The sequence below is a fragment of the Oryza sativa genome, chromosome 2 (assembly GCF_034140825.1).
Source record: "Oryza sativa Japonica Group chromosome 2, ASM3414082v1".
NCBI classification, from domain to species: domain Eukaryota; kingdom Viridiplantae; phylum Streptophyta; class Magnoliopsida; order Poales; family Poaceae; genus Oryza; species Oryza sativa.
The window spans coordinates 20670985-20684128 of NC_089036.1; the positions used below are offsets into that span (position 1 = coordinate 20670985).

The 13144-nt window shown below is 53.3% G+C and overlaps 1 protein-coding gene across 1 annotated transcript; it reads right to left on the minus strand.

The window, feature by feature from the left end:
- Positions 1 to 3061: 3061 nt before the first annotated feature.
- Positions 3062 to 5616, minus strand: LOC112937977 (uncharacterized). The gene has a single exon (XM_026023486.2). It carries the CDS (start codon positions 5582 to 5584, stop codon positions 3128 to 3130), a length of 2457 nt encoding a protein of 818 aa, XP_025879271.1. The 5' UTR covers positions 5585 to 5616; the 3' UTR covers positions 3062 to 3127.
- Positions 5617 to 13144: the final 7528 nt, after the last annotated feature.

Consider the following 13144-nt stretch of genomic DNA (forward strand, 5'->3'; position numbering starts at 1 on the left):
AGCTAGCAACACAATCCGAACCACCACTTGGTTCGGCTATTCCATCATTGTCTAAACTAGTAACACAATCCGAACCAACACTTGGTTCGGCTATAATGGTTATTGCATAATCATCCAAGCTAGTAAGACAATCCGAACCAACACTTGGTTCGGCTATAATCGTTATGGCATCATTGCACAAATTATTAACACAATCCGAATCATCGCTTGGTTCGGCTATACATGATATTGCACTATCATCTAAACTAGCATTTAAGCTATTGTCATCCACTCGGCTTTCCTGAGCCAGAGCTTCATGCAACACATGATCAACATCAAGAAATATTTGGCCATTCAATTTCTCTTTATTAGAATCAAGCAATCCATCATATGCAATGTTGGCCAAATCTTTATCAGTTATTTTCAAACTAAAACATCGGATTTTAATATCTCTAAACCTTTTAATATAATCAGCAACAGATTCATTGTATTTATGCCTAACCGATGTTAAATCAGACAACTTAAACTCAGCTTCATTAGTGTAAAAATAATCATGAAATTTTTGTTCTAATTGAGCCCAAGTACTAATAGAATTTGCCAGTAAAGAAGTAAACCATATAAAAGCAGTACCGGACAAAGATAAAGAAAACAAGCGCAATTTAAAAGTATCACTATTAGCCTCACCACATTGCGCTAAAAATTGACCTACAAGCTCCCATGTGGTCCTACTATCCTCACCACTAAATTTGGTAAATTCGGGAATTCTGTAACCACGAGGATATAGTACATTATCATAATAATCAGGATACGGCCTTTGGTAAACCTTAGCACGATTCCTAGTTTTAATCCCGAATTTATCCCTAATAATCCCACTAATTATTTCCTCCATATTATCAGGCCTATGTTGATTTGGTGGTGGATTTGGTGGCCTAATAGGTTGTGTTTGCGGCGCAATATGGTTATATTGGCCTTGCCTAGTATCGGGAGGATACCCCTAGCAACATCATTATAAGCATTAGAAACATGTGGGGGAACTTGGGGATTAGTTGCAGCAGTAGATACAGGAGGATCAAATGTTCTAAGATGATACAAATAACTAGCATTGGTCATTGGATCTATCCCCTGAATCGGTATGATTGCGCCGGTCTGACCGGTCCAGAGCCTGGTCTGACCGACATCCAGAGGCGCGGTCGGACCGGCCTGAGTCCCGATCTGACTGCCGGGGTAATACCCGGTCAGACCGGCCGTTTGGCCGGTTGGACCGACGGCGAAGTCGCGGTCTGACCGGCCATCAGGCCTGGTCGGACCGTCTATATGCGCCGCTCCATCGGTTCCACTGCTTGTTTGATCTATAGGAGCTTGGCTAGCAGTGGTAGAGGCTTTATCTTTACAAATAAAATCGGCCAAGAGAGGGCCAACTTTAAATCTTAAAATCTCATCAAATTTACCTCCAAAAGTTGCATCTAATCTATCTTTAAAAACAATCATGGATGAATCTATTGTAGATGCTACTTGTTGTTGGATAGATTGTGTTACCTCTCCATTGCGTACCAAATCGGGAGCGAGCTTAGGAAGTGGCCCGGGCTTAATGATCACACCTTGACGAGTCCTAGTGCACGCCCTTATCAACGCCTCCTGTGTGATCTCCTTGATATACTCCTACATGGACTTGCGGTCTTCTCCTTCGAAATCATCCAATGAGATCGGCATGATCTCGTTCCCGCTCATCATGGTTGATGAAGAAATTCCTTGATTAATTCCAGCCATATAGCTCATAGCCGAAATATTTGACCGAATAAATTAATATCCGGTCTTGATTTTTCCTTTGAATATAACAAGCGTGTGTGCAAGTAAAACAGAATTGCTTCTGTCTCCTCGTGTGTAAGCAAAAATTCAGAAAATCGATCTCACAATAACAGCCGAAACAATATGAATCGGCTTTGATTTTTTTTTAATTCTCCTCAGTAGATGTGCTAATGTATGTACTAACAGATTGATGTTGCTTCTGCTGCTTGTGACCCGGTAGATCGGCTCTAGGAGCCTGATCTTTTTCTCTGTTGCCGTGTGAAACAAAAAGGAAACGTTGCCAAGCCGTCTGCTGCTTCCTGATAATGATTTTCGATACACACGACATGGCAAGTGCTTATATGAATTTGATGAACGACCAAATAGCTTCGCCGCCGAATAGATTAATCCAGCGATAAGAACAGTGCAGCGACTAATTAAGGTATAGATTAATTTCGGCCGTTTGGCCGAAACAAACTATTCGACGAGACGACTAGATTAAACGAAATTCGGCCGTGATATGGCCGATTAGATCGTTCCCCAGCGGAGTCGCTAAAAATCGTGTTGCCAACTTTTTTGACAAGTCGACAAGCATGATCGCAACACCTAAACGCCTTGCGGTGGTATGGAGTCGCTAACCACCTCAATCTAGCTAAACGGCCAAATCAAGATGGGTTTTGAGGAAAAACAGCTAAACCGGCTAGTGGAGCCGATTTAGAGATCAAAATCAGCCTCTAGGCCGATTTAGATCGATATGAGGATAACTACCCGTCTCGTGGGCAAAATGGAAGGTTTTCAGGACAAACCTACAAAGAGGTGTCGCACTCTCGCAGCGGCGGCAGACGGTTTACGGCGCAAACCGATAAAGATGGACTAAACTAGGGTAAAATAGAAAAACATAGTAAAAGAACGATTCAAGTAAATTGTATTAGGGGTTTTACAATAAACCGGCCTTTTCCCTTAAATGAGGGTTGGTCTTGCCCTTTACAAGCCCTTCTCCACATCCAACTCGGGATAGAAACCAATAGAAACACGAAACATGCCTTCCCAAGCAAGGAAACCCGAGACCCGACGAAAACAGACTCGGACTCGGACCCTGACAGTCTGACCGCCCACATACCTGCGGTCAGACCGGCCCTACTAGCCGGTCAGACCGCCCATATACCTGCGGTCTGACCGGCCCTGCGAAGGAAACCCGGTACTTTCCAAACTTTGACAATTTTCCCCTATTTCGTCCATAGGTGTCAAATTTGGGTGTAAACAATGCCTATTAAAACTAGATGGAGGGAGTACTATATTAGAAGTCAAGCAACTCTAATTGAGCTACTACTCCATTATTGTGAGCTTAATTAAGCGTGGTTATCTATACCACATGAGTGACAGGAAAGCTCTGATAGTCGTGGTGCCTGTGCACACGCACGCCGGCGTGCGTGATCATTGCCCAGATGTGGGTGATGAACTCGCCGCCGTTGGCCAGCGCCAGCGCGTGCCCCTCCGGACCCGCCGACGGCCTCTGCGCGACGACGACGAGCAACGCCGCCCAGAACTCGAGAAGCATCGTCCACACCTCCTCGAAGCCCTCGGTCGACTCGGAGGCGCGGTCCTCGAGCAGCTTCCCGAGCTTGACCCCCCTGGCCATGGCGGACGGCGCCTCCGCCTCCCAGTCGTCGCCGAACCGCACCAGCTTCTCCCGCCGGCCCGCGGTGGCGCAGCTGCAGCTACGGAAGAAGCTGCCGAGGCCCGACTTCACGTCGTTGTACGCCTTCTCCGTCCACTCCGGGTCGTCGGGAAGCAGCCCGGGCTCGTAGGATACCAGGTAGGCGCAGTACCTCGACAGCGTCACCGCCGCCTCGCCCTTGCGCGGCAGCGGCTCGCCGTCGCAGCGGGCCTCGAGCAGCGCCGTGGCGAGGTGCCACGCCAGGATCACCGTGGCGGCGCCCTTGCTGCTGTCGCACGCCCACTCGGGCCCGTGGTGGAAGAACCCGTGCCTGCGCAGGACGGCCACGCAGCTGGTGAACTGGAGGTCGCCGCCGTCGCCGCCGTCGCTCTCGAGGAAGGCCTTGAGGGCCGCGACGATGGCCACCTTGGCCTCGGCGGTGACGACGGCGGGGCGGAGGCCGGCGAGGCGGCGCGAGAGGATGCGCGACGCGAGCATCCACACGCGGCGCGGGTGCAGCTGGTGGAGCTTGAGCATGGTGACCTGGTGCGCCTTGATGACGGGGCGCGACCGGTGCCTCACCCAGAGGCCGCTCCGGATGGCGCGCTGGGCGTGGCGCTGCTGCGCCGCCTGCCTGCGCTGGTGGTCGCGGTTGATCCGCATCCGGGCGTAGTTGCAGAGCATGGAGGCGGCGAACCAGTCGGAGAGCAGGTACAGCGCGAGCTCGTAGGTCTCGACGGAGAAGAGGGTGAGCGTGAGGAGGAAGGTGACGATGAGGTCGGAGGAGGAGCACACCATGCCGACGAGCGCCGACACCTGGTGGCGGAAGCACCTGAACTGCACCACCGTGTCGATGGAGATGCCGATGAATCCCCGGAACAGGGAGCCCAGCACCCTGAACATGTTGCCGTTGCCGGTGACGAGCAGCACGGCGATGCAGTAGAGGAGGATGAAGACGACGGAGAAGGCGAAGTTGGCGATGAAGATCCCCGGCTTCGGCAGCGCCAGCGGGATGATCGCCTGGTAGTACTCCACCAAGAACCTCAGCTCCATCTCCACCACGTCGAACGCCCTCTCGGCGTCGGCGGCCTCGCCGCCCCGGTCGCCGCCGCCGAGGGCGAGGAGGCCCCTGAGGACGAACGCCCGCGCCTCCGGTGTGCCTCTCTCCGCCATGTGGCACCGCTCTATCCTCCGCCGGAGCAGCTTGTAGAGCGCTATGCCCAGGCAGATGTCCTCCAGCTTCTGCCTCCTCCGCACGTTGTACTTGAACAGCGGGTCGCTCTCGGCGAGCTTCCAGATGGTGCTCACTCGGACCAGCTGCTCCTCCGTCTTGCCATTGCCATCGCCATCGCCGCTCGTCCCGCCGGCGGCGAGGATGTCCTCGAGGCCGTCGATCTCGAAGCCGTGCGGCGTCCGGTTGATCTTGAGCTCGCTCTCACCCATCACCGTGTAGTTGCATGCTCTCATGGTGCGGTTGCCGCGGACGTCGCCTCCGTCGTCGACAACCTGCAGGTCCAGCTGGCGGTGCTCCCCGACGAGCTGCGCCATGTAGCCGGAGACGAGCGTGGCGTTCTTGGCGAGGTCGAAGGAGCCCTTGGCGAGGTGGATGCAGGCGGCGCGCTTGCAGAGCTTGGCGACGCTGAAGATCCAGAGGATGACGAACAGGGACTTGACGGCGAAGCCGTGTACGTAGGAGTAGACGAGGTAGCCGATCCAGATCATGCGGGCGGCGTCCTCGACGGCGTCGAAGAGGCTGTACCTGCCGACGCCGCGGGAGAAGGCGTCGCCGGCGGGGGCGACCATGGCGAAGACCTTCTTGCGGAGGAGCTCGACGAGGAGCATCCAGAGGAGGATGAGGTAGGCGCGGAAGGGGAGGTCCCTGCCCTTGGCCTGGGAGAACATGAAGGACATGAAGGGGAGGAAGAGCGCGAAGGAGGCCCTGAAGAAGATGCGCGTCGCCGACGAGTGGCCCCTGTGCCTGCCGGAGAAGCGGCCGAGGACGCCGACGGCGAACAGCGCCGCGCCGAGGAAGGTCATGAGCACCGTCGTCGTCACCATGAACTTCTCCGTCGTGCGCAGGTCGGGCGACACCGCGAACGTCGCCACCAGCATCGGCCCCGGCGTCGTGCACACCGTCTTGTTGTTGATGACGATGTCCCGCATCACTACCCACCTCCCCTCGCCGCCGCCGCCGCCTCTCGAGTAGTGCTCCATCTCTCTTGCAGTAGTGTCTTGCCAATGCATGCAGAGCGCAGTATTTGTAGGCGGCTCGATCGTATCGTATGCATGCGTACCGGAGAGCTTGTCAGGACAGGGTGGTGAAGAAATTAGGCGGTGTTTAAGATCAGGGGTTGAAAGTTTTTCATGTCACATCGGATATACGGACACACATTTTAAATGTATTAAATATAGACTAATAATAAAATAAATTATATATTTTGCATGTAAATTCTGAGATGAATTTATTAAGCTTAATTAATCCAGTCATTATTAGCAAATGTTTAGTACCACATTATCAAATCATGTAGCAACTGGACTTAAAAGATTTGTTTCGTAATTTACACGCAATATGTATAATTAATTTTTTTTATATTTAATACTATAATCATATCCAAACATTCGATGTGACGGGGTGAAAAGTTTTTGCATGGAAAGACCTTAAAATACTTTGCTCGCAAGAGAAACAATGCTGTGCGCGCTGAGGGGTGGGAGCATATATGCGATCGATCGACAGGGGTGAAATCTAGTGAAAAGCTGTGTCGGGTCGAGAGGCTGCTGAACATTAACGTACCTAGCTAGCCGGCACACGCAACGTGCCAAGAATCGAATCGGTCCTTCTTCTTCCTGCGATCACTGCGTGCAGCCAGCCATGCATTCAGGAGTGTGTGCGTCAATGGCACGTGTTCTAAGCGAGCGGGCAGGGTATATGAATAATCTTTCAACTAGCTAGCTGTTTCACACTTTCACTAATCACTCGGTGGAGAGAAAAACTCTTGTCCTTAATGACAGCAAAATATGGATTACATAGTATAGAATGGGTTGTGAACTAGCAGAAGGTGAGAGCACACTAGTACACACAAGATTTTTCCAAACGGTCAAAATGCATTTTTCCGTGCAGAGGTCCGGTCCATCTGCACCCATGTGTCAACGAAAATCCATATTTTCGCGTGCGGGTGGCCAACCGCACGGGATAATTCATCTTCCCATGCGGTCCGATTAAGGGGACCGCACACCGCATGGGATAATCAATTATCCTGTGCGGTCAAATTATACCGTCCTCACACAAAAAAAATGAAAAAAAATCGAAAACCCTAACCCTAACCCTAGAATCGCCCGACGCCGCTGCTCGTGGTCGCCAATGTCCTCGTGTTGTCGCCTTGGTCGCGCCGCCACCGCCGCTTCTGAGCCCGCCGCTCCCGGCCACCACCGCCGCTCCCGAGCCCGCCTATCTCGACAGCCGCTGCTCCTGAGCCCGCCTCCGTCGCAACTGGCCGCCATCACCACTCCCGGGCTCCTCCTCCTCCTCGTTGTCGGCGCGACGTGGATCCGGCCAGTCGCCCGCCGCGCCGCCTCCGCCAGTATCCGCTCGCTCCCGGCCATCGCCTCGTCGGTGGCAGCGGTGGCGAGCCGGGCGCCTGCCGCGTCCTGTGCGCTCGGTGGGAAGGGGAGGAGCTAGAGGAGAGGAGAGGAAAGGGAGAGAGAGGGAGGAGTGATTGAGGGAGAATAAAAGGGAAAAGAAAGAGAGAAGATGAAAATTTTGAAGTGAGTGAGAGGGAAAAGAGGAAGAGGTATTTTTGTGTGCGGTCCACTTAAGAGGCCCGCACGTGAGGCTTATTTTTGTGCGCGGACCGTTAAGAGTCCCGCATGCGAAAATCAATTTTTGCGTACGGGCCTCTTAAAGGTCCGCACGCGAAAATAGGAGGCCAATTTTTGCAGACGCACACGAAAACGGTTCGTCTGGGAAAATGGGAGCTCCTTGTTTAGGAAAATCTTTTGTGTACCAATAGCACCGAGTAGCACACTATGCACCAACCCCTGACAAATATGAGTAAATTGAAGGCAAATGGGTACAAATACAATTTATGTCATGTGAGGAGTGAAATGGCACATATCAACAATTATAAGGCCTATAAATCTGCGATGATAAATAGCAGTATACTACAGCGTGGGAGAGCTTGAGATAACCAATCAGACCCCATGAAAGGAGCTGTATATAGCTGACATTGTTATACAACCTCGAGTTGTCTCAGTCTCAGATAGCAGAACATACGATTTCTCTAGGTGATGTAGGGAAACATATATATACGATGTCTTCGGTTTGCCTATTCCCCGATCAGATGAGTATAAATAGTCGGTGGGTTTGGGAAACACCAGGAGTTCATGCCCCACAATTGGTCTTGAGTTGACAGTAGTCAACTCACACCTCAACGCATCTACAGCACAACATTCTTAAGTTTGAGTTGCATTTAACCCCTAACTAGAATTTGCACATCCCATACATACCGACGTTCGTGGTTCGATCGCTGCAATTTTAGAAAAGGTCCACGGGCAAAAAAAAAACACATTTTTCATTTGTTGTCGTTCTGCTAATCATATAGAATCTCTAGCTAAGACCGAAGTTGGAACTTATTTTATTTTCTGGAAAATCATTGGCTGGGTTCTTTTTAATTGATGGGGATTTGGACTGTGGGATTGAGAGTACTCGGGAAATAGTTAGTGTCGGGGTTGCTTGTTCATTGATTCAGAGTATATCTTTCTACATACAAGACAAGCTAAATCAGTACATTTTGTCTTTGCCTTGCAAACCAACGAGAGCCTAAGCACTTGACAAGTGATCTCTACAGCATGCTGGATATCCAGGGTTGGAAATTCAGGAACGAAATTTTTGAAATTTCGGTCATTTTGGACCCCTCCGGTACGATATTATTTCGGTCGGAATTTTTTAATTTTTTTCGTGAATTTTAGTAATATTTGTTAAAATTCAACTAAATTTTGTTCAAAATTTTGGAAATTTTTGGACCGATCCAGGATATCCAAGGCTTCTTAGCAGTCCGTGCTGCCATCCTCATCAGCTGAAAGCTCCGCAGGGTATCAAAACAGGTCATTTTAATTGTACGAAGGCGACTTATTTTGAGTATCACTGTAATCAACAGTTTGCAGCACAGCAGCAGCCTTTGTCAAATTATTTGAGTGTATACGAAGGTTTCTTTTCATCGAGAATGTATCAAGTTTTTCTGGTGTAATTGTTGGTGCCTCTCCATAGTCCGTACCTTCTTAATGTCAGGGTACCAGGAATAATTCCAAAGTTACTAAAATAAGCACGGAAAAGCATTGTAGTTTTTTATCCCTTCAAAAACCCTCAAGCTGATTTACGTGTTTGGATGAAAATATTTGTTAATGTCCAAAGCATAGTGAAAGTTAAAACAGTTTGACTTTGACCAGTTAAAATAGTTTGACTTTGACCAAAATCAAAACGTCTTATAATCTGAAACGGGGGAGTATGATATATGCGTCGTCAGTAACTGAAAATTGATCTAATTATGTTGGTTCCAAACCGAAATTAGTGGCCTTTAATCAAACCATCAATGTGATGAAATGCCACTGATAATTAGAGCAAGCTATTACTAGTGAATGCTGACACAACCAGGCTAACATGGCTTTAAGAAGGACACAGCAGAAGAAAAACATGGAACGAAAGAAATCAGAGCACGAACCAAAGAGAGTCTGTGAGATAAGAGCAGGTACAATAGCAGGCTATAAGTCAGCTGCAAACATATTTTAAGGAGATAAATAAAAAGAGAGAAGGGCAGCGGGCTACAGATTTGTAGCCAGCTGCAGCACGGACTCCAAGACACTATGTGTGTATGACAGGTGGGACCAGGTATTAATAATGTAGTATGTAACTATTGTATGAATGAGCTATTAGATTGGCTATAGATGAATTGGAGCTAGTAGTTGGCTATACTTTTAAACTTGCTCTAAGCAGAAGGAAGATCAGAGAGTAGTCACATTCACAGGCGAAAGAGAGCAAGGCAGAGCACCAAATTAAACACGCAAGCACAGCCTAACTTTCTAGATCATGGGCATGGAAGACACCGGGAATGAGAACCCCTCTACTCGGAATCTACACAGGGCATACTTGCTGTTCTCTACCATCCATCAGCCCTAGCATGGTCGACGCACAGTATACAGATGGAGGGAGCAACCGAACACAAGAGGTACATCGATGCACTGCCGGTGTTATATTAGGTCTTGGGATGCTGCCGTGCACGTCCGGGAATTAGACAGCTAGCGCACGGGATTCCGTTGGATATAGATGTCACGGGATAGATTAAATGAGCCAGAGATTAATGTCTCTCTTCACAAGGTGCTGATTTCCCACTCCGTCCAAGATCTTCCTCCTCGGTATCGCGATACCTCGTCGGCGCCGGCAAGATCGAGCTCTGTATCGCGCGCGGAGCGCGCGACCTCACCGGCGACGAGTCCTTGCGGCAGCATCTGGCCCGAAGCAGCTTGCTCTCCCCACCCCTAGCTCCCCCCGCAGGAAGGTACTTGATACCTCGCCGGCGGTGACTCGCTGCAACTAACCGAAGCAGTTGTGCTCTCCGACGCCGTCCACAAAGTTTCTCTTCACGCTCTGCAGACCGCAGCTCTGCTCTCCGCACCAGCATGAGGTTACCTAGCAAGGTATCATAGCATGGTTTGGCCATCTGTTGGATTTGGGCTGTGCAAAAGCACAGTTACGTGTCACCGGTACGTATGTGATAGCTATAAATGGTTCTGGATTTGTTGGAAATAGCTATAGCTACTACTACAACTTGTTAGCTGAATAATACAACATTATCGATACTTAAGAGTTATTTCATGGTACTCCATGATGATACGTATGTATATGTACAAGTTGAGCTACTGTTAATTGGGTTGGATTATAAAATCTTAATACTTGACTGGTACCCATCAGATTCATATGCATGGGTTACTTGACTCCCTCGTCGGTCGGGTGTGCGCCGGGGAGTCGTCGCCCCAGGGAGGGCAGAAGCGGGAGCTCCCCTCATCCTCGCCCTCGGCCTCGGCGTCACCGTCGTCCCCGCTGCGGCCTGCCACTTTGCGCCTCCGGGATGGACGCCGGCAGCCTGTGTCAACCTGCAGCAGGTATAGCCGTCAACCTCCTCCTCGGCTCCTCCTCGAGACTTCTCGCGCTCTCTGGCTCGGGCCTCGACCCTCACCTCGCCGTGCCTCCTCGACGCCATCCTCCACCGTTGCAGCCCTCCCTCCCCCACATCTCCTCCTCTTTTTGACAGTACCCTCCGATACTCCACAAGTATCAGGCTTGATACCTTGGTACCAAGGTTTGATACCTAGGTACCACCTGGTACCTTAGGTACCAGGCATCAGGTATCGGTCGATACCTAATCGGTACCAAAGGTACCAGGTACTAGGTACCAATCGGTACCTAAGGTACCAGGTACTAGGGGAGCACACGTCCCTCACCTCGCCGTGCCTCCTCGACGCCATCCTCCGCCGTTGCAGCGCTCCCTCCCTCACGTTTCCCTCTCTTTTTTACGGTACCCTCTGATACCCCACAAGTATCATGCTTGATACCTTGTACCAAGGTCTGATATCTAGGTACCACCCAGTATCTTGGGTACTAGGCATCAGGCATCGATCGATACCTAGTCGGTACCAAAGGTACCAGGTACCAGGTACCAACCGTGTAGCGCCCGTTCCGTCGTGGCGCCTAGCGGGAAAATTATCTCTTAAAAACCCTAATTGCGAAATTTATTTCTTTGCTTGTTGTCTAGTGTCCGTGCCATCTCAAGATCTCAATCCCCGATCTATCGTCGAGTCCAATTTCGAATCCAATCCTTCCAAATCAAATTCCTCCGCAAAAGTCTATTTTGCCTCCCCCGGGGGTCGATGGGCCGATTTCCTCCCGGCCCATCTCCCCCTCTCCCCCGGCCCTCTCCCTCCCGGCGCGCTCCCTCTCGACCTCTCCCGGGCGCTCTCTCTCTCTCTCTCTCTCTCCCCCGGCCCTCTCCCCTCCCCGGCGCGCTCCGCTCTCTCCCCCCCGCTCAGCTCCGCTCCGCCTCGCCCGCGCGCCTCGCGCGCGTGCGCGAAGAGCCGCGCCGAGTGCTCCTCCTCCTCCGCTCCGCCCGCGCGCGTGCGCGTGAGCCGCCGCGCCGAGCGCCCCCTTCCCCTCTCCTCGCTCTGCCGCGCCTGCGTAAGCCGCCCGCGCCGAGCCAAGTCCTCCCTCTCCGCTCCCTCGCTGCTACTTCCCGCGCGCCGTGTTCGCGTGCGCACGCCCGCGCGGACGCCACCCGTTGCAAGCCGCGCGCGCATGCCGAGTGGCCGACCGCCCGGTCGCCGCCGCCGTCAGCCTCTGCACGCGTCTGTCGCCCGTGTCGTCGCGCCGCTCCAAACCGCCCGCCGTCATCGCCGTCATCACCGCCCGGCCCCCGCCACTCCGCGCGCAAGCCGCCAAGGGACGGAGGCAGCGCCCCTCCTCCCTTTGCCGCGTCGCCCCCGCTCCCCTCCTCCTTTTTCCCGGATCGGCAAAAGGGCAAGCCCCTTTCTCCCCCTCCTTTTTCCCCTTTTCCCCCGCCAGCGTCATCCTCCCTGTCGCCGCTTTGGCCGCGACCGCTGAGCGCCAGCTCGCGCCTTGACCGCCCTAAGTTGGTTCCCAAACCGACATTGCCGCCCCCTTTAAACCCCAGCTCCTTCCCCTCCAATCTCCCTCGTTTTCGCCTCCTCGCCATAGCTGCCGCCCCCGTGCTCTGTTCGCCGTCGCCGTTCGTTGTTGCGCGTGTCGAAGGAGTCGGCACGAGCAAGGACGCGGAAGGGGACTTCGGCCGCGCCCTCTCCTTCCTCTTCCCCGGCCCGAGGCCAGAGAGATTACTCCCGCGCCGTCGGCCTCTCGTCACAGCGCCCCTCCTCATCTCGGTGATGCCTCCCTCCGTTCTTCCGCCTCGCTCCATCTCTTCCCCCTAGCTTTCGGTAGTAGCTCAAGTAGACTCCCCGTAGTTAGCCGGCGTCGCCCCGACCGTTGCCGTCGCTCGCCGCGTGCTCGCCGCCGTCGCCGCTCGAGCTCCGTAGCACCCACACGTCGCCAGCCTCGCTCGGCGTAGCTCCGTCCAATCCGACGCTAGCATCGAGTTCCCGAAACCGCGTAGATGCTCTCACCGCCGGGAATCGACCCCTCGTGGCCTCGCCGCCGTTTCCCTCTTCCCTCCCCGCCGGTTGTCGCCGCCGCGATTCGCCGCCGTCAAGCTTCCTCCGGCAAATCCGAGCCGTTGGCTCGTCTCCCCTCATCACGAGCAACCGCCCGGTGTGCTCGCTTTTGTCCGTATCGCCGTGGTTCGCTCCGCCACTCGGCGCCGCCACCCGCCGTCCATTCGCGGCCGGGTCGTCGTCTACCTCCCGCCGGCCCGCGTGGCAGCCACGTAGGCGCCACGTCGGCGCCAGCTCAGCCTAGACCGGGTCGAGCCGACCCCGGTCTGTCCCTCCCCGTGCGCGCGTTCCACCGCGAGCCGTGAGGCTGCGCGTGGGCCCGCCGCATCCGCGTCCACCGCGAACCGCGCGCGTGCACCGCGTCCCTCCCCCGCCCGCGCGCATGAGCCGCGTACTCCCTCCGCACGGTGAGCCGAGCCGCTGACAAGCGGGTCCCACCCGGGACCGCGCATGGTGAGCCCGGTCCACCGGCTCTCTCTCTCCTCCCTCCCGCGC